This window comes from Helicoverpa zea, chromosome 1, assembly GCF_022581195.2.
Source record: "Helicoverpa zea isolate HzStark_Cry1AcR chromosome 1, ilHelZeax1.1, whole genome shotgun sequence".
Classification (NCBI taxonomy): domain Eukaryota; kingdom Metazoa; phylum Arthropoda; class Insecta; order Lepidoptera; family Noctuidae; genus Helicoverpa; species Helicoverpa zea.
Genome location: NC_061452.1, coordinates 8,247,063 through 8,267,573, shown reverse-complemented (window position 1 = coordinate 8,267,573; position 20,511 = coordinate 8,247,063). Strand labels below are relative to the sequence as shown.

General features: G+C 37.5%; 2 protein-coding genes across 3 annotated transcripts; one reads left to right on the top strand and one right to left on the bottom strand.

Annotated features, from left to right (window-relative positions):
* Nucleotides 1-12: 12 nt before the first annotated feature.
* On the bottom strand, nucleotides 13-10,135 carry LOC124630867 (patj homolog). 2 transcript variants are annotated; one of them, XR_006984460.1, is made up of 18 exons: nucleotides 9,826-10,135; nucleotides 9,650-9,740; nucleotides 9,213-9,369; nucleotides 8,813-8,985; nucleotides 8,560-8,689; nucleotides 8,236-8,348; nucleotides 7,557-7,711; nucleotides 6,916-7,064; nucleotides 6,759-6,836; nucleotides 6,219-6,420; nucleotides 5,598-5,759; nucleotides 5,008-5,153; nucleotides 3,941-4,126; nucleotides 3,312-3,460; nucleotides 2,828-2,963; nucleotides 2,316-2,482; nucleotides 1,651-1,847; nucleotides 13-1,515 (listed from the first exon to the last, which is right to left on the bottom strand). XR_006984460.1 is itself a non-coding variant. In XM_047164935.1 (17 exons), exons 2-17 carry the CDS (start codon nucleotides 9,737-9,739, stop codon nucleotides 1,701-1,703), a joined length of 2,340 nt encoding a protein of 779 aa, XP_047020891.1. In that variant the 5' UTR covers nucleotide 9,740; nucleotides 9,826-10,135; the 3' UTR covers nucleotides 13-1,700. The 2 variants fall into 2 exon arrangements, 1 of the variants encoding a protein (XP_047020891.1); XM_047164935.1 differs by having other exon boundaries at nucleotides 13-1,847.
* A 5,127-nt stretch (nucleotides 10,136-15,262) lies between these two features.
* LOC124630964 (E3 ubiquitin-protein ligase RNF4-like) lies at nucleotides 15,263-18,320 on the top strand. The gene is made up of 3 exons (XM_047165026.1): nucleotides 15,263-15,429; nucleotides 15,610-15,761; nucleotides 16,229-18,320. Exons 1-3 carry the CDS (start codon nucleotides 15,321-15,323, stop codon nucleotides 16,433-16,435), a joined length of 468 nt encoding a protein of 155 aa, XP_047020982.1. The 5' UTR covers nucleotides 15,263-15,320; the 3' UTR covers nucleotides 16,436-18,320.
* The last annotated feature ends 2,191 nt before the right edge of the window (nucleotides 18,321-20,511 follow it).

Genomic DNA, 20,511 nt, shown 5'->3' with positions numbered 1-20,511 from the left:
AACAAAAAACTGTAATATTAAGTTTTATTTATTCCTAAAGTAACACATACCAATAAAATTGGAATGGACGATGATATTTGTAAAGGAATTAACATCAAGATAATAAGAAAAATTTAATCAATTCAGGTAGATATTTTTGTAATACTTTTAAATAAACTAACATTAAAATACTATGAATAAATTCAATACATTTAAGTAATGATTACCTATCTAATTAATAAAACAACTTTAAACATTTTATAAATTGACAAAGGCTTGTTCAAATTCAATGATTGGCAGTTAAGTACATAAAGTGTCGGAATGCATCACAGAATGTTAAGATCAATTTATGTAAACTTTTGATATGTCTATAAATAAACGACTTGAATCACATTTTACGAGTATTTCTTATATGGAATACAAAATCACACGAATAATACTATAATATTCAATTAAGTACATGAACGAGAAGTCTATTTGCCAGCTGATATAAGGCGCGATAACACAGTTACATTAGCTTTGGGACATAATGGAGGTGGGGCGCAAGGAGGAAGGTAAAGAAAATAAAATCATCATCGACATCTATTTATATAATATATCAGGACATCAAAATCAAATTCCTATCCCAATGATATAATCAGATGAATGGCATACACAATACACACCTTTAGAACGGCTTTTATTTCTCCTAACTCGTCTTTTCTCATTACGCCGTTTATCCAGTGTATCCCAATGCTTACTATGTCCTCTACTCAAGAAAGGTAGATAAAGTACAACTTCATTATCATACAATATTGTCACAATTACGTTTAAGTCATGATTTTTATTTTAATGGAATGCTGAAGATAAATAAAAATTCACCTTTTGACAATCATTAGCCATCTCGGTCCTATCGACCCATCGCTCGGTTTCGAATTGTTACAAGTGTACGCAAATGTAAAATGTAATGTAATTTTCAAACAACTATGTATGTAATTTAAAAATACCTACAATCTGGGCTTTATTGCACAATAAAATGCAGGTTATGACCGTTACAGGTGGTCAAAAGGTTTCAGAACTGAACACGTGCTCACAGAAAGTAATACATTGTTCACTTATAAGCTTCAAAGTATTTTATAACCATAATACACACAAGTAATAAAATGTTCGTAATAAAACACTAGCCACGAACGAGAATAAAGAGAATAAACATTTGAACTTACAATAATATATCGCAGTAAATAATAAGACTATTAATATAAATAGCATCGGCAGAGAGAGATGTGTGGTATTGCAGAATTAATAAAATCTGCATTTTAATGACAACTCTTCCCGATATCTGAATGTCTAAATGAGCAAATATTTTGAAAACATAAATATGCAGAAGCCTGACCTAGTACAAATTCGATCTAGTCGATTAGAACATGTTGATGGTTTTTTTGAACACGTTTATATTAGCTTCACTTGTAACTATGTATGTAAGAATATCTTAGAATCTCAATTTGACCCACTTCCCGGTCTTCGATACGGATGAAATTTTGCACACGCTCTCGAGTTCTGATGACAAAGCATGACCAGCGTGTTTTTTTAAACTATTTTTTTTTGCAAACCAGCGACAAGAAAATTATGTTTGAAACGTTTATTGATTAATTTTTAGCGTGTTTCAACCCCATAAAATGCACTATTCCTTACCTTTTTCTTCAAGGTCGGCTTCTGCATTGTCCTGTTTCGTTTTCTGTGGTCTAAGGCTGCGTGGGCGGCGCGGTGTGCGGCAGCGGCGGCGGCGCGTCGGCGAGCGGCAGCGGCTTGGCCACGCCGATACGTACCACGCCACGAGGGGCCCCCTTCAGAGCCGCCACTGCTTGTTCTAAGCTCGCGTCTTCTAGGTTCTGTATGAGATTGCAGTTGTGTTATTAATTTGATAAGAGAGGACTATGAGTTTCAATAGAGTGTGAAGTCTCAAATGTTGTCGTATTCAAATAAGGTCGAAAAACCGCAGTATTAAAACAAATATTGTAATTTGCTTGTCGAGACTATCTTCAGTCTACAGGTCCTTTGGTTAAACATACGCTTATCACTACATTTGGCATATTTTCTAACTTCGTCTTATAAAAACTTATTTCAACCGGCATTTTTTTCGAGACCACCATTCTTACTTGAGTCTAGTAAGTAAAACTACTTGCTGTTGCTAGTTAAACTACGCTGTTTTTCATCTAGTTACCACATCCACATAGTGCTACAGAATGCATTCTACTGTCTATCATTGGGGAATTATGAAAGTCGATTTAGTTTACAAAAACTTGCCAGCAGTAACTTCTGCATTAGACATGAACATACATAAAGTAAGCTCTAGTCACCTGATCGTTAACAAAGAGCAGTCTATCCCCGGGTATGAGGCGCCCGTCCTGCTGCGCGACGCCGCCCGGCACCAGCGAGCGGATGACCACCAGCGTGTGCGACGGCCGCAGCGGGTCCTGGTAGTCCAGGATCGAGAACCCGAGACCACGCTCGCCTTTCACTAGCTCTGTTGGTAAATTAGTAGGTATAAGGAGTGGAGCCAATCTCAAGAAGAAAATGATTGAATAAAACCCCAAAAATAGCGTGTTAGATTGAGTATAAAAGGCACAATAAAAAATATCCTGTTTAATTTACATAAGTGACAAAAATAATGATTAACTTTGAGTAGTGATGCGACTGGTCTGAAACTCAATATAGCTGCAACCTGAAGACTATAGCTTTGTAGTCATTGAAACGATCGTATATAAATCGAAATAATTTCAAATTAAAAACAATAACCTTTGTTTATTATACCACAGTAGAAATTAAGCCACCTCTGAAGCCGATAATTCATTAACTGCTAAGGACTTACCGATAATTTGTGGTTCAGAGGACCACATAGCAAGTCCGGTGAGCGGCTCGAGGCTGCGCGAGCGCACCTTGCCGCCCGCCGACAGCGAACCGCCCTCTTCTGCGCCTGCACCTGCTAGACTCCCATCTGATTTCGCCTGAAATATTGTTATGTATTAAAACTAGGGTTCTCATCTTTGGTTTGTTTGAAACTAATGCTTATCTCTTGGTAGGGTACATAAAAATATTAATAAATATATAGGAAAAGTACAAGAGAGTATTGGCGGAGCACATAGGGGGAGTAAATAAAATTAAGATACTAATATTTGGCTTTGCTCCGCTTTAATGGGTTAATTTTGGCTAAGCAATAATCAAAATCTACGAACAAAACACTACTCTGCATGCGCATAGCCATGACTCACTTCAGAAAATAAAAGATTCCGACGTCCTACTATTTTGAAGGTAAAAAGAAGGGATAAACACACATGTATTTGACATGAGTTTACCTTGACGAGTGTGGCGGCAGGTGGTGCTAGGTCGATAGGTGGCGCTGGGCGAGGTCTCGCGCACACCATGCACACTTCACTCGACAGCTCCTTCAGGATCGACACCACTTCTAGGTGGTTCATGCCCAACAGTCGGTGCCCGTTCACCTCTGTGAAGGATATGTTAAGAATTTTATACTGATTTTAGGTATATGGGCGTCACCATGTAACTTCACCGTTTATAATAAATACTTATATAGTGAGAATTTGTATACTACAGATTTTTAATAAAATAAGCTGTGCCTTTGTTCTATTTTTTCTTGTCTGCGTCCTGTGTACATACATTATTAAATATATTTACATTATTAAATATATTTTTTTGTTAAAAAAAATAATGATGATGATGTCCTCCCAGCTAGTCGATTTTCGGCTACTGCGGCTGTTCAACATTTACGTGCTCTTCGATGCATGGGTGAATCAATCACCGATCCAGGCTTCCGGTTGCTTTGTGTAAGTTTCGAAAACGATTCGAAGCGATTTCGGCCCGACCCGGGAATCGAACCCGAAACCTCGTGCTCAGCAGCCGCGCTTGCGACAGCTAGACCAACGACCCAGTTAAAAAAATCGAGTATAGAAGTGTATATTGTTACCGAGCAGCTCGTCCCCGGGTCGATGCACGTTGGCGCGGCCGACGGGTCCCTCGGGCAGCACGGAGCGCACGTAGTGGTGCGGCCGCACCTCGCGCCCGCCCTCCACGTCCACCGTGCCCTCCAGCGAGATGCCCAGCCCGCCGCCGCCGCGGACCACCACGCCCACCACGATCTCTACTTCGTCACCTGTGGGAAATTCACGTATGATTATACAATCACTTAGAAGTAACATCATCCTCCGAGCCTTTTCCCAACTATGTTGGGGTCGGCTTCCAGTCTAACCGGATTCAGCTGAGTACCAGTGCTTTACAAGAAGCGACTGCCTATCTGACCTCCTCAACCCAGTTACCTAGGCAACCCGATACCCCTTGCTTAGACTGGTGTCAGACTTACTGGCTTCTGACTACCCGTAACGACTGCCAAGGATGTTCAATGACAGCCGGGACCTACAGTTTAACGTGCCATCCGAAACACAGTCCTTGGTGTCTAAGATATACTTAGAAAGTACATACAAACTTAGAAAAGTTGCATTGGTACTTGCCTGACCTGGAATCGAACCCGTGCCCTCATACTCGAGATGATGGTTCTTTGCCCACTAGGCCACCACGACTTTCACGACAATCACTTAGAAGTAACAAACATTATAATATGTATGTGCGCCAAGATTTTGATAAAACTTCGACTGTAATCATTGAAAGTAGTTCCTTCAGGATGATATTTAACCAGCTTTCCGGGTGTAATAATGAGAAGGTCCACTTTCTTAATTTGACAATATGAACTGAAGCATTATTATTAGAAAATAGAATATTTATTCATAAAAAAATTGGATATTTGGCACGCTTCCTCCAGATAATACAATCCATATGCATGCCTTTATAGCAAACAGCTTTGCTGAAAGTTAGCTGAAGCCGTCAAGTCTTTTATGCCTTTATATGTACAAGCTGCGTATATTATTTACTTTTTACTCTAATATGTAGTGACAGGATATATCTTCCCATCTTCGTCCGGGTTTTTTCTCATAATTCACTCTATATTTCTATAACATAAAATAAAAAGTATTGTTATACCAAGTATAGCTTGCCACTTCCTCCTGATGGCCTCCTTCTGTTCATGTGTGCGAGGCATCTCGAACGCGGGCTGCGCTCGCGTCACTACAGGCGCGGCCGGCGGAGACGAACTGCCCGCCTCTTCTACTGCACTTTCCACTGAAATGCTGAACAAGAATACATGATTTTTTTATAAACCATATCAGTTTTAGATGGTTGGCCCGAAGGGTGTACAAACAAAACCTTGTAGATAACCTTTATTTGTACCACTACCGCTAATTTCTTAATCCATCAGAATTAATAGATTTGTTCGAGATATCACTAAGTCGAAGCCACGCGCATCGATCGATCGACAAGGTCAAGCACTTGGCGTAGTCGGTCCTTGGATGGGTGACCATCTTGTCATGAGGAGTTCCTTCGTGTTTCAGAAGGCACAATAAACTGGTTGGTCACGCCTGGCATTTGGACAACTTTGGCAGTCATTATGGGTAGTCAGAACCCAGAAACAGTCAATCTTACAAAGAGGGGATGGCCCAGGTAACTGGGTTATGGAGCCAACGGATCCATAGTTAGAATGAAGGCCGACTAAAACCTAATGTCGTTTCGCTCACGTGTTATGCAGCTGCGCCATAGGTATGTCATGTTCGGGCGACGCCAGCGAGTCGGGGCGGTGCATGTGCAGGAAGGGGTTGTGCGGCGGCGCGGCGGTGGCCGCCGACTCGCCCGCCGCTATCGCTTGCTGGAGTTGCTCGAACTTCGGACCGCGGAGGTATCTGGGGACAAAGTACACCAAGTTGTTTTCACTGGATGCATAGGTTATGATTTAGGACTAAAATACTCTCTCTCTATGTAAAAATAAGGGGATATCTCCCAATTACATAAATACGAAGAGAGGTTATACACCTTTATGTAGTTTCCTGAGTTTCCTCATTCTTATGTCCCTTATGTATTTTACCCCTATGTAATTTTTAATTCACTCTCAATTATTAATTTTATTTATTTTTTATTACAGCAGTAACCTTTAATAATAATCACCTTACATACTTGGAGAAGATGCCCTCCTCCCTTATGTACTACCCCTATGTACTGCCTTATAAACTCCAAGTGTACCTATTATAACTGTTTTTTTTTTTAAGAATATTGTTTTCAGCCATATCAAGTGAATGCGCCCCTGAGTCTAGTCTTATTTACTAACATTTAAGAACTAAACAACACTACTAAATTGAACAAACCTCTCCAACTCCAAAGTGACAATGTTCCCGCTCTGCTTCAAGGCATCGACGGCTCTCTGGTTAGACTTGCCGGCGAGCGACACGCCGTCGACGGCGACGATGCGGTCGTTGACGCGAACTTTACCGCTCAGTGCCGCCGCACTGCCCGGCGTCACGGACTTCACGAATATACCTGATAGCTCCTCTTTTTCGCATACGTAGCCTGTGGGAGAAAAAATATTTTATAGTGGTTGCTAGATATAATTCAGGCAGACACCAAAAAATCGTGAAAAAATATTTTTTTAAACATCGAATACAATTTCGTTGTTCAAACATCTTGTCTCCGCCACTCAGTAGTATTCTTGACCGGACAAGTAACCGTGTCTGAATCTGAATCTAGCGACGAAGTATAGTTCACGAATATAACTTATCCTTTCAAAACGGCAAGTTATTCGAAGTGGGTTGAAGATTCAGCTTTACTGTACTTTTTGTTTTGTTGAACGTGGGCTGAGGGCTCTTATTGTGAGAGACCGAGCAAACTATTTATACAAAACTTATTACCTGCTATGGTGATTCCCAGTCCATTTTCATCTTTCTTCAGCTGCACAGTGAATCTATCGACCTCAGGTGATTCGGCGTCTGTGAATAAACTTACATTTCAGTAAAAAATATCACATCACTTTTTAATGATTTATTAAGAACTTTTTCGTATTATTACCTGCTTCAGGTGGTGGAGTAATGGACCGGTCGAACACGAATCGAGACGCGTTGGAGTTGTGAGAAACGGGTGTTGGTTGAGTATGAAACACTTGCTCGAAGCCAGCGTCCAGTAGATAGCGGTCCAGAGCCTCGGGGTCCGAGAGCAATCTATAAATTCAATAACATTATCTTGCAGGTTGTTTTTGATAAAAACTCTTGTCTCCAGGCTACCTAATAAAAACACGAATAGATGAAATTTGTATACCATTGATGAACTTGTTGCAGTTCATGAGATAAAGGTGATTGACAAGTACAAGACAGTAAGATAGCCGGGCTTGTAGGTACATGGTTGGTGGTTAATTTTCAAGGGGTATCGGGTTGCCCGGGTAACTGGGTTGAGGAGGTCAGATAGGCAGTCGCTCCTTGTAAAGCACTGGTACTCAGCTGAATCCGGTTAGGCTGGAAGCCGACCCCAACATAGTTGGGAAAAGGCTCGGAGGATGGAGGATGGTGGTTAATTTATAAAAAGAGTAACCATTTAGTTTCTTGCCCGTTTTTCTCCATAGGAAGCTACTTTTGGAATGGGCAACTAGAATCAAACCTATGTATTTGTAATTTTTAGCGTTCAAGTGCCTCCACCAGGTCTACCAGCTACCCTACCTGGCAGGCACGAGCGGCGCGGGACGGTGGGCATGCGCGGCGTGGCCGGGCGGCGCGGCGGGGTCGGCGGCCCGCGCCACCACGAGGCGGACGCGCGAGCCCGACGCGCGCAGCACGCCCGCCACCTGCTCCGACCCCATCTCCATCAGGTGCGCCTGATACACCACATCAGATTCACTTGTTTGCTATATGTATAAGAACCTCCTTACATGTGAAGACTCTAGTGAAGCATACATGTGATATGCTCTAGTGAAGTCGAATGGACACCTCTTGTATTAACCTCTTGAATGCCGCTAATAAAAGAACAATAGAAAACCCAATGTGGCATACAAGTTAAGTGTGTATTTTTGTATGTCGAAAATCATATCCCTATAGTAGGAAAAAGTCTAGAAACAATCTAAAACCCACCCATACCCCTTCTGATGCTCATTGTATTCAGACCACTGTGTCATTTGATATTTAAAAAATTATATTTAATCATCAAACAAAAAAGATACAGTAGATACAGTTTTAGCAATGTCCTCAAACTAAGCCTTATCTTGAATTGCAACAGTGAGGTTTATTCAAAGTATTTGACAAACATTAAGTCTATTATCTGCTTATTATTATATGTTATACATATGTATATTTTTGTCTTTTTTTATTGCCACCTATAGAAATAAGAATAACCACTACTCACATCACCTATCTGCAATATATGATCACCAGATTTCAGACGGCCATCCCTGTCAGCGACGCCTCCCGCTAAAATTGTTTTAACTATAACGCCACTTGTCCTTGCGCCAATTATACCTGAAACATAATGCAGGTCAATTTTTGTCATAAATACTTTTTATTGTATTACGTACAACCTTGACCGCGCGTGGAAAACATTAGCAATACAGAACAATGAAGAATTTATAAGGAAAACTGATACTACAAAGCAGTAGCCTTTAAAAAAACAACACACCAAATCAATATAGTAAAACGAAAAAATGACAATACATAAATAGAAGGTCATTACCAAATCCCAATCCTGTGCCATCATTAACCAGGTTAATGATTTCAACCTGCGCCCAGTCACTGCCCACAATACTGTGTGACATGGAACCAAGGGATTCATCAGTCCTTGACAGGTCCAGTAAGCCGCGAGTCTGAGAAAAGGTATAAACAAATTTAATTTTGTTAATTATAAGGGCCTGCCTGTGATATGCAAACTGGAAAAGGCTGTTGTGTAATTTGTCAAGTTTCTTAACTGAGATTTAAATCCTAAATACCTGTTTAGGAGACATATTGGAGTCAACAGAGCCACTGTCAAGCCCCAGTATGCGCTCATTATCAGAGCTGGAGCCAAACTCCAGGCTGTGAGGTGGTGACACCTGAGGCACACGCTGTTCCTCTTCCCCTTCATGCCCTCCATACAAGTTCCTTGCTTGAAGAGCAAGGTCACCTAAAATCCATAATAAAATGGTCCAAAATACAAACATGCAAGGAAAACATTCAAAGTAGTGTGGGATTTCTTTAGTTAGAAATACAACATCTTGCATCACCTTCATTCCATTAAAAGGATAAATACAGTTGTACATATAGTTGACATAATTATACAACAAATGCAAACAAGATGGACACTTTTGTACGTTAGAATTGAGTTCTTAAATATATTTGATAAAGTGTTACCTGCTGGAGTGATGTCAAAGTCGCCAGGAATTATGGAAGGGTGATGAGCAACCTGCGTTGCAAGCATTCCAACAGAGTCATGCAATGTTGCTATGCTTTTCAGTATGGGACTTTCCAACAAATTAATCAGCATATTCAAGTCATCATTGGTTGCAGCCTGTTTTAAGTAACAACAACAAAAAGTGACTTATAATACTTGCAAATAGAACACATTATAAATACAATGGAGAATGTACATCTATACCTGTTAAGTGAAAGAATTTAAGGGATTGGACAACCAAGAACGTGAATGTTACATTAAAAACTTACAAGCAAGGGCATTGCAACAATTGTTTTTCACTCAATTGGTAAAAGTGTTGAAGTGCTCAGGTGCAACTTAACATGAATAATCATTGTGAATTGTGTTGTCTTGTGAACTACGAGAAAACTTTATTTACCTTTAACTTAGGATCATCACTCTGATCTACAGCTGCTTTTACGCTTTCTAATTGTTGTAGAGCATTCGATATGTTAACTCCGAGATGCATTCTGAAAATTTCATGATACTTTTGTTTAAGATATGTACGCAAAAAATTGATATAAACAATGAGGATAATTTCAAAGATTATCATACTTTACGAAATTTTTGTTCTTGGAGCTCTTGCAGTCTACAGTTAATAGCTTTATGTGTAAAAATAAAGCATATATGTTTTTTCTATATTTATTAACACTTCTAAGGTCTACTTGTAGACACTGTTTTAACAACACCAATAATCGTGCACAACTGCCAGTTTCATAATTCAATATCTAATTATATTTCGCTCTGCAAAGTACCAAAAAACTGAGAATAGCTAATTATTTGAACATAAAATATCAAAATAATATTTATACATTGAATGATGGATGAGTCAAAGACTCGATGGTCAGTCAGAGTAGGTACCAAAGAGTACTCAACCAAACCAACCCTGATAGAATGAATGAACTGACACTGACAGCTAACTGTCAACACAAACTAAAAAAATATGAAAGGTGTAAAAAGTACGTTTTTCTATATTACGTCTATGGTTTTGGAAGCGAGCTGCTGACTGCAACTACCGACTACTGCCCGTGCTGCTGATGTCGCTGTCTAGGTGATATCGATCTTGTTATGATAAATTATGTTACTGCAAGGAAGGATATCATATCTAAGCCCCCAGTACACATTGCCCTAGGCGTGGCCCTACACGCCATCAACAAGAAATGGCAAAATGAGTTTACAGCGCGGGGCCTTACTGGAGGAGGGCTGCCAGAGATAGAATGCAGGATACAGGAAAACTTTAGAGGACGCTTTTGCCAAAAGGCACACTGAACTTAGAGATTTATCTAAAGAAGAAAACAAATACCTCATTTATTTTATTTAGCTAGCTTCTGCCCACGGCTTTCGTCCGCGTGGTGTGTTGATAAAAAGTAGCCTATGTGTTAATCCAGAGTATCACCTATGTACATACATAAATCGGTCCAGCCATTTTTGCGTGAAAGAATAACAAACATACATCTTTTACATTTTTATCATTAGTTTATTTATATTACTATTTTATTTTCTAATCGTCCCAAACCACAGAGTACATTATATGTCCCAAACTCACTGACCTCTATGTTTACCACTGAACAGGCTGTTCCGTACGTTTGACAGCAATTTTGTTGTGCCCATTTGAAGCGCCAATATCGTCTAAGCGAGTGTCCACTTGATACCCCGTGTACACATTGGTGATGGCGTGTATTGGCCGCACTTGGGCCAACGTGTAATGGGGCCTTAAAATAGTTTTAGCACCACGGACACTGGCTACGTCTAACAGCGCCAAAATGGCGATTATCAAACGGGCACAAAAGCACGTTGACATCAGCCGGTCCAGTGGTAAATATAGAGGTCAGTGCCCAAACTACATAGACATAATATAGTAAACAGGACTGCGCACCTTTAACCAAAAAACGAGCCGAGTGAAACAGTTAGTACGGAGGCCGTCTGTCCCTTTCTAATAGGGTAACTATGAGATTAAGCTATATGAGACCAATCCGAATTTGGATAAGATTATGAAACACAGATTGGTATTGAAGTTTTAACTTACGCAGTTTGTGACCTTAAAATACGAATATAGCTTTTAATAATTAGTGGGAATTAGCAGTAATAAACACAGGAAGATTCGAAGTGCAGACTGTTTTTTTTTGTATTTTTGCTTCACATATAGACTGCTGAGCCATTTATATCGCCTTTCTACATTTTTTTTGGAAGCTATAACAATAGTACAACAGTTTTAAAATCCATCATCCATATTTTGACTCATTACAAGAATTCATGGGCACCCTAGTTGTTTGATTTCCGAAAATGTTATTATTATAGCTAACCTGTGGAACGATATATTGCAACTCACTTTCACAAGTATAAAAGTAACACTTTTTCACCATTTTAATAGTTTCAATTGATTTAATACAAAAAAATATAAACAGCATTTTAAATGCTGATTACGCGCCAAGAATGTTCAGGGTTACCGTTAGAAAATAAAAAAAGCTAAATAAAGATTTATGTTTTAAGAATATTATTATTATTATTATTTTATTATTTATTTTCTATTTTCAGAAGGAGCAGTTTCTCGGCAGGGTTATATTATTGTTAAGAAACGTGCTGAAGCTTTGATTTACAAGGACAATGATGTAGTAATGTGTGCAGTTTTACAAAGTAACAATTTATATAAGTTAAAAGTCAAGACAATTCAAAATCCTGTTTGTAATGTTGTACAAAAATTGGACCTTAGAACATGGCATGAACGCTTGGGACACTTGAATGTCAAAGAAATTCAAAAAATGTGCAATAACAATGTTATCACTGGTGTGGACTTAACAGACTGTCAGAAGTTTGTGTGCGAGGGCTGTGCTTATGGTAAGCAAGCACGTCAACCATTTAAGAAATCATCACGACAGTCACTACAGCCTGGTGATGTTGTTTATAGCGATGTTTGTGGACCTATCAATGTACCATCAGTCCAAGGTATGAGATATTTTGTTATTTTCAAAGATGCTGCATCAAGTTTCAGATATGTTTATTTTTTGAAGAACAAATGTGATGTGTTAGACTATTTTAAAAAGTATAATGCTAGAATTAAAAATCTTTTCTCACATGGTGTGCGCATCTTACACACTGATAATGGTGGAGAATACACAAGTAATGTTTTCAAGGAATACCTAGAAAGTGAGGGTATATCTCATGAACTCACAGCTCCGTACACTCCTGAACAAAATGGCCGTGCAGAGAGGGAAATCAGGACAATAATGGAAAGTGCTCGATCCATGCTTTATGCCCGTAATGTACCTCTCAACTTGTGGGCAGAAGCAGTCAACTGTGCTGTTTATTTATTAAACCGCACATCTTCTAGCCAGACACCTAATGTTACACCCATGGAAATATGGTGTGGTATGAAACCTAGCCTGGACCATGTTCGAGTTTTTGGATGTGAAGGTTATGTTCATGTTCCAGATCAATTAAGGAGTAAGCTGGATTCTAAAAGCCGAAAAATGATGCTGGTAGGTTATGATAACCTTAACTACAAAATGTATGATCCAAACACAAGAAGAATTACTGTGTCCAGGAATGTTATTTTCAATGAATTAAAAAGTTTTGAAGTAAGGAGAAATGAAACTCAAATTTTGATTTATGATCATGATAATGAAGAGGAGACAGACAACATGGAGCAAAATGTGAGCAATGAGCATATTTCTTCAGATTACAGTGATGACAGTACACATACTGCTGTCGATGATCAAGATGAGACGTATGAACCATCAACAGAAGATTATTCTTCTGATTCATTTCATTCAAATGTCACTATTCGAACACGCAGTCATAGAACATTTGAGGCAAATGTAATGGAATTGAATGTGCCGGTAACTTATAAAGAAGCAATAAATAGTCAGGAAAGTAAATTATGGCTAGTGGCTATAAATGAGGAATTGGATGCTCATAAATCTAACAATACATGGAGTTATGTTGAAAAACTAAATCAGAGGACTATTACCTCGAAGTGGGTATTTACCATTAAAAGAAAACAAAATGGTGAGGTGGATAGATATAAAGCCAGACTGTGTGCCCGTGGTTTTACTCAAGTAGAAGGAGTAGACTACACTGAAATATTTTCTCCTACCACAAGATATGAATCAATAAGAACATTGTTGGCAGTCTCGGCAGAATATAGTTGGGAAATAACACAGCTAGACGTCAAAACAGCCTTCTTATATGGAGAGCTGGAGGAGGATATATACATGGAAGTCCCAGATGGAGTCAAAGCACCTCCAAATAAAGTATGTAAACTGAACAAGTCGCTGTATGGTTTAAAACAAGCTGCTCGTTGCTGGAACAAGAAATTTACTGCTTTTCTGGTAAAGTTTGGTTTTATTCAGTCACAAGCTGACAACTGTGTGTTTGTGGGTAATTTTCATAGCTATAAAGTTTTGTTAGTCTTATATGTAGACGATGCTTTAGTTATGTCTAAGTCTAAACAAGTTTTAGACTTTATTGTCACTTATTTAAGACAAGGTTTTGATATAAAAGAGTTTGAATTAAATCGGTTCGTTGGTTTAGAAATTATTAAAACTAACAATTCCATATGTATCAGTCAAAAACAATACATTGAGGAAATTATAAATAGATTTAATATGAGTACAGCTCACCCATGTAATACACCTGTTGATGTAAATGTCCAAATAAGTAAAAATGTGGATAACATGCAAACTGATTTTCCTTATAGAGAAGCCATAGGGTCATTATTGTTTTTAGCTATGGCAACTAGGCCAGATATTGCATTTGGTGTCAATCTATTAAGTAGATATGTTAATAACCCTAGTCTGCTTCATGTAACTCAGCTTAAGAGAATAATTCAATATCTTATTAAAACAAAAAATATGTACATTAAATACCAAGGTCATGAAAAGTTACTTGGATATTCAGACTCAGACTTTGCTGGGGATTTAGACACACGAAAATCAACAACTGGTTATATTTTTATGTTGAATGGTGGCCCTATTTCTTGGGCAAGTCAAAAACAGTCTTGTATTGCCCTATCAACGACTGAGGCTGAATTCATGGCAGGGTGTGAAGCTGCCAAGAATTTACTGTGGTTAAAACAATTTTTCAAGGAAATTGATATCAATCAGAGCTGCACTTCTCTGCTTATTGATAATCAGAGTTCTATTAAGCTAATTAATAATCCTGTGTATCATAAAAAAACTAAACATATTGATGTGAAATTTAATTTTATTAGAGAGAAAGTACAGCAAAAGTTAATTGACATTCAATATGTGCAAAGTTCTGACCAATTAGCTGATATTTTAACAAAGGCTCTGCCTACTGTTAAATTTGAGCATTTAAGGGATGAGATACTGTTTAATGATATCTAGTTTGTTTAAGTTTTTAATAATAAGTGTTATAAGTTTTTTTCAATGATAATTAGTTATTTTAAGTGTTTATTATCGTACAGGCAAAATGTTGTTAGGTATATAAAATTTAGTGGGAGTATTAAAGTTAAATTTTATGTTTGTGGCTGTTCAACAAGTTTGCCTGTGCCTACTAGTATTATAGAAAAATAAATGTTTTTTTTGGTTCACACAAAATGACATGACGGTTGAATTTTGTTCTTTTCTTTTACATGTGCAAGTTATTTTCTATAAATAAATAATTATATCGTAAGAAATCTTGTTGTTTGCGGTCCCAAACCTAATAAATATGACTAAATTAATGCGATTGCTATTAATTTGTTGACTTACAATTATTAAAATAAGATAAAAATATAAGTGATTCAATTGTTTTTTTGGGAAAACAAAACTGTTGATCACATCATTTTTTTATGCTGGCAAGGTGTTAGAAAGAGACAAACGGCCTCCGTTCTAACTATCTCTCTCGGCTCGGATTTGCCTCTGTATAGTATGCAACCAATTTAGTACCTTATTGCGTTCGGATAGAGTTCATTTTCGTAAATGTATATTTTGAGAGTGCGCAATCTTGGCTACTTTACTCTATGGTCTATTCATACAGTCCAAAAAACGTTAAAATAAAAATTGTATGTAAGAAAGTTTTAGCCGAACCGAACTATTTTGATGTAAACAATGTCTAATTCAGGCGATGTTATTGATTTGACGAATTCTTTTATTTTAACTGATCATTGTGGTATACCCAACGTTATAATTGACTTGGACTCAGATGATTCGTTCTGTGGTAAGTTTGCTATTTTTTTTTAATGTATTAATTAAGTACTTAAAAGATAGATAAATACGATATACCATACAGCTATAGACCTGATATAGATCCACAATATATCATACAGCAGGGCAGTCAGGGAACGCAATTATCATAATTATCTATTTACCTAATCTATTGAATTCTTGTATTTTTCAGTAGACAATGACCGACGTGACGACAGAGCATCTGTTAATACCCAGTGCTTTGCGAAAGGTGCTAAACCATCATTAAGACTAACTGCAATTGAAAACACAAATAAAAAGAAAAAAGCAAAACAAAAATCACCTACCTCCATAAAGGCAAAAGTGGTAAATTTTGAAAATCTACACTAATTCATGGACTACTTTTACTTGTCTGTACACTACTTCAATAATGAGTAAACATTATTTGTTTGTTTATTTGTATTATAAAGGCTCGAAATTGGTGAGCCAATTTCACTGTTTCACAGTTGCGAAATCATTGGAACATTAATGGCTACAAGCTATATTTTAACTGCATATGGGAAAAAGTTCAGCCGAAATGCGGGTGACACCACAGGAAACAATTAGTACCTAATTTAGGTAGTAAAAAACCTTTAACAATTTTTAGGGCTAAGTAATGGAAATGGCCGCTTGTTGATGGTCAAGTACATAAATTTAAAATACCTGGTAAAATTTTAATTTTCCACATTCCACCCACAGACTATTTTAATGATTAATCCCTAAATTTGGTATGTCCACTACCTTCAAACTTGCCAACTATATCAAAAGCTGATTTTATATTATTTATGTTTCAGAGATCTTCATTACCTGGTACTAGCAAAAAGTTTGGAGGCTGTCCCATATGTTGGGACGAATTAGGTAAAAACCCTTTGGCATCTACTAAATGTGGACATGTGTACTGTATGAAATGTATAGAGGGATATCTTAAAATTCAAAAGAAATGTCCCACTTGTCGACAAAGTTTAAAGGGATCTTCTGCATACCATGCTCTTTATCTATAAAAAGTTTTTTATAAAAACTGACCACATGCACAGTTAAAATGTACAACCTACCAATGCTATACTTGCAAAAAATATTCTTGCATGTGATATGTTCACTTCAGTAATATTTTTTCATATTCCACGGAACATTTGTCCATGAAATGCAATCATTAGAATTAGTAAGTTATTTATAATAGTTTTAATTTGTTACAATGTTTTCTTATATTTATTTGCAACAATATACAGTGGTGAACAACCAATTAGATACAGGGCGAACTCTGAACCTCAAAACAAATAATAGTGTTTCTAATTTCTTGTCCACTACAGCATGCATAGTTAGGAAAAGATTATTATTCATGAATGTATATAGTAAGTTATATTTAAGACTTTGATTAGTTTTTTTATTAATTTGTACACTTTTGACTTTATAACAGTACTAGTCTTGGGGTGAGTTGCACCATTTAACTATAACGAAATGACTTTCGGTTGTCAAATCGCCGATTTGAACACACACTTAGCAGTGGCGGCGTAGCATCGGGTGGCACCCGGGGCGAACTACTTATTGAGCACCCCTCTCCCCCCAGAAAAAAAAGCGACAAAATATAATCACGTAGTAAAAAAAATCATACAGAATTAACACAAAAGTACCCAAACATGTTTGAAAAAAGCACCGCAAAGTGAAGAATCCGCGAGCGAAGCGAGTTCGAAATTTTTGAGTTTTTAGACACAGAAGCTCAAAAAAAAGTTAAAAAAAGCACTGTAAAGTAGAAGGGCGCGTAAGTTTTGATACTTGTGACGCAAGAAGATATCTAAAGAGATTAGAGAAAATTACTGTCAAGTGTAAGGCGCGAGCGCAGCGAGCGCGAAATTTTTGAGTTTTGGAACACTCGACAAGTTAAAGTAAAAAGTAAAAAAAAAAAACGACCGGAAATTGAAGCAGCTGCGAGCGAGCTCAAATTTATTGAGATTTGGGACACCAAAGTCCTCCACCACCTCTTACAAATAGCGCCTAAATAGCTTAGAAATATCTACTTTAAAAAAAATATTTTTATTGTTTTTTTTTTATTACTCTAATTTAACTCAGAATTAAGCACAAATTAAAAGAAACCGTGACTTAAGCGAGCGTCAGTTTTTTTTGTTATTTCGGTGCTTTTTTTTTTGCTAGATTGAGGACTCAAAACGTAAGCATAGAACAAATTAGAAATGAAGAGAAATACATGAATTTTTTTTCTAACTTTGAGGAATTAATTAAAGTAATCAGATAAAAGCAAAAGTACAAGAGGAGGGTGACAGTCGAACTGAGAGGTGTGACCGCCTCGATGTCTCACACATGCACTGTTGTAGTTTTGTTTAAAATTTGAATATCGCGCAGTAAATGGTAGTGAACCTAGGCTTCGCAGATTAGAAGGGCAACCTTAGTGACTTGTCCCTTCTGCCCGCGCCATCCTGGTCGTGCAGCAGATATGTGCCGACCGAGATGGCACCCCCCGAGATGTGGCACCCGGGGCGGACCGCCCCCTCCGCCCCCCCCTTACGCCGCTACTGACACTTAGTAACTGACTAGCTAATTCCATGGCTTATTATTATGGTTAAATGCTATACTAGTTACTTTCTGCTAGGACTGTCATGGCCTTTCCAATTGTGTATCAGTACCATTTAAGAGTTTCCCCTTTCTTTACTTGCCTACAAAATGCACAATTTAGTTTTATGTATCAATTGTATCATTCATCACACAAATTTAATTTTAGATGATTTGTAATGTTCTATTGTCATAATTGGGGCCCGGATAAATATATATTAAAAAATCTAAAATAGTATAGTTATCAGCACGGATATTGAGCCCTGACCTTCACCTGCGCAGAAGCGATTTATTGGTTTATTGCCTTATGTGTACAGTGCGCAAAGCGATCCCCACTGTTCCGCCGAGAGCTCAATATCCGTGCCGATAACTATACATAAAATATGGACGAAAATCCCTACTAATATTACCTAGTCTTGCCATAAATATTGTAATAAAGAAAAAAGAAAATTGTTAACTGCAAATAACATTTATTACTTTTACAGTGTGTCAGTTTAATACATAAATATAAAACAATTAAAAATATAAAAAGCTTATTCGAAGTGGTCTCCATTGGCTGCAATACAGTCCTTTAAACGATGAGGCCAGTTATCAATAGAAGCACGCACTCTTTCCATGGGAAAATTCTTCACTGCCAATCGTATAGATTGTTTTAGGGACTCCAAATTATCATGGCGTTTAGAGCAAGCTGTACTCTCTAAAACTGACCACAAATCATAATCCAGCGGATTAAGATCGGGACTAGACGACGGCCAGTCTTCAGCTCTGATGAAGTCCGAAACGTTCGATTCCAACCAAGACTGCGTGGACCGAGCTTTATGACCCGGCGCCGAGTCTTGCTGGAAGGACCATACTTGGTTATTGAACATGGTGATGTTAAGGGGCTTAACTACCTTCTCAAGAATGGTATCTTGATACACTTGTGCCGATGTTTTGATACCTTTTTCACAAAAATATGGCTCAGTCACTCCTTCATAGCTAACACCCCACCAAACCATCACTGAAGTCGGATAATGTCCACGTTGCACTCTGTCGACTAATTGGGAAGCTTCCTTAGAGCTTTGAGCATAAATACGGTCATTTTGTTTGTTAAAATGTTGCTCAATTGTAAAAATTTTCTCATCCGTAAACAAAATTTTTCTGTGACCTCCCTTTGCGTACCGCTTCAGTAGTTGTTTCGATTTTACCACCCTATTCTTCTTTAAATTATCAGTTAAGAAATGGCCAGTGCGTCTCTTATAGGCTGCAAGTCCTAAGTCATCTTTTAAAATACGCGACATGGTTCTAGGTGCTATCTTCATTTCCCGAGATAAAATCTTTTGCTTTCGGACAGGATTTCTTCGAATTCTTTCCCTTACTGCTTTGACCACCTTTTTCGTACGAACACTACGTGGACGGCCAGATCTTTTTCTGTCACAAACAGAGGAGGTCTCATTGTACCTATTAATAGCCCGGTACACAAACATTTTACTAATACCAAGTGTATGGAGAGTTTTAAAAATTGCATTTGGCTCCATACCTACTTTGTGTAATGCTATCACAGCGATTCGGTTCTCTTTATCACCCCACACCATTTTAATATCGCAAAATATTTTACAATGTATTGGCGCCAAAATGAGAAAACACAATGAACAATCATATAAAAATGACAGATTCGAAATTCAAATGTAATATTTTTTTATAATTAAGTGTAACAGTATTTATGGCCAGACTAAGTATAAATGCGTCTGTATATTACGCTTTCACGTCTAAACCACTGAATTTATTTTAATAAAATTAGAAAGAACATAGGATAGTTTTTATCCCGGACTTTTGAAGAGTTCTCTTGGAAATGCGATATAACTGAACGCGACGCGGGCGGATGCTAGTATGAAGTATAAAATAACAATACCTTTCATAATTAAAATATATAGGTAATATTGTGAAAAATAATTACTATGAATAGTTTTATTCAATTACATTAGTCCCGTGAAATTGGTTGCAATACATAACGACATACCTACTTCTTTAAATTATCAAAACTACTGACGATTTGGTCTGAATATAGTCTTATATTTTCTGAATGATCTCATCTGCATATATAAACATGCATAATTCGGTAATTGAGTAAGTCAGTCTACCTACATTGCCCTAAAAACTTCTGCACAGAATTTAGATATTTTTTAAGGTATCAAAGAATGCAATTAAAAAATTACGAGAGTAACGAAATACGCACAGCCGTGTGATGGCTGGACCATAAATCTATATATTTTTGTGAATATATGGATTGTGACGTTTTCTTGCAAAATGTGGACTTAACCTTGAAAAATGGGAAATATGGAAAATAAAACTTGGTTTTTCACAGTCTAAATATGATAACATGTAGAAAACACATTCAAGACCGAAAATCGCGTAAATTAAAAATATGTATTTACATATTGATCCGGGCCCCATATTGTCAAAATCATTGTAAAAAGTACCTATTTTTGTTCATTGAAAATGTTGATTAATGGACAAACTTAGGTTTTTATGAAATCTA

Excerpts from the sequence above, each read along its gene's own strand:
- LOC124630964 (XM_047165026.1), top strand. The coding sequence starts at position 15,321 with ATGTCTAATTCAGGCGATGTTATTGATTTGACGAATTCTTTTATTTTA. Across the intron at positions 15,430-15,609 it reads CTCAGATGATTCGTTCTGTG|TAGACAATGACCGACGTGAC; the intron begins GTAAGTTTGCTA and ends TGTATTTTTCAG. Across the intron at positions 15,762-16,228 it reads CCTCCATAAAGGCAAAAGTG|AGATCTTCATTACCTGGTAC; the intron begins GTAAATTTTGAA and ends TTTATGTTTCAG.
- LOC124630867 (XM_047164935.1), bottom strand. The coding sequence starts at position 9,739 with ATGCATCTCGGAGTTAACATATCGAATGCTCTACAACAATTAGAAAGC. Across the intron at positions 8,986-9,212 it reads CTTTGACATCACTCCAGCAG|GTGACCTTGCTCTTCAAGCA; the intron begins GTAACACTTTAT and ends TATGGATTTTAG. Across the intron at positions 8,690-8,812 it reads CCAATATGTCTCCTAAACAG|ACTCGCGGCTTACTGGACCT; the intron begins GTATTTAGGATT and ends ACCTTTTCTCAG.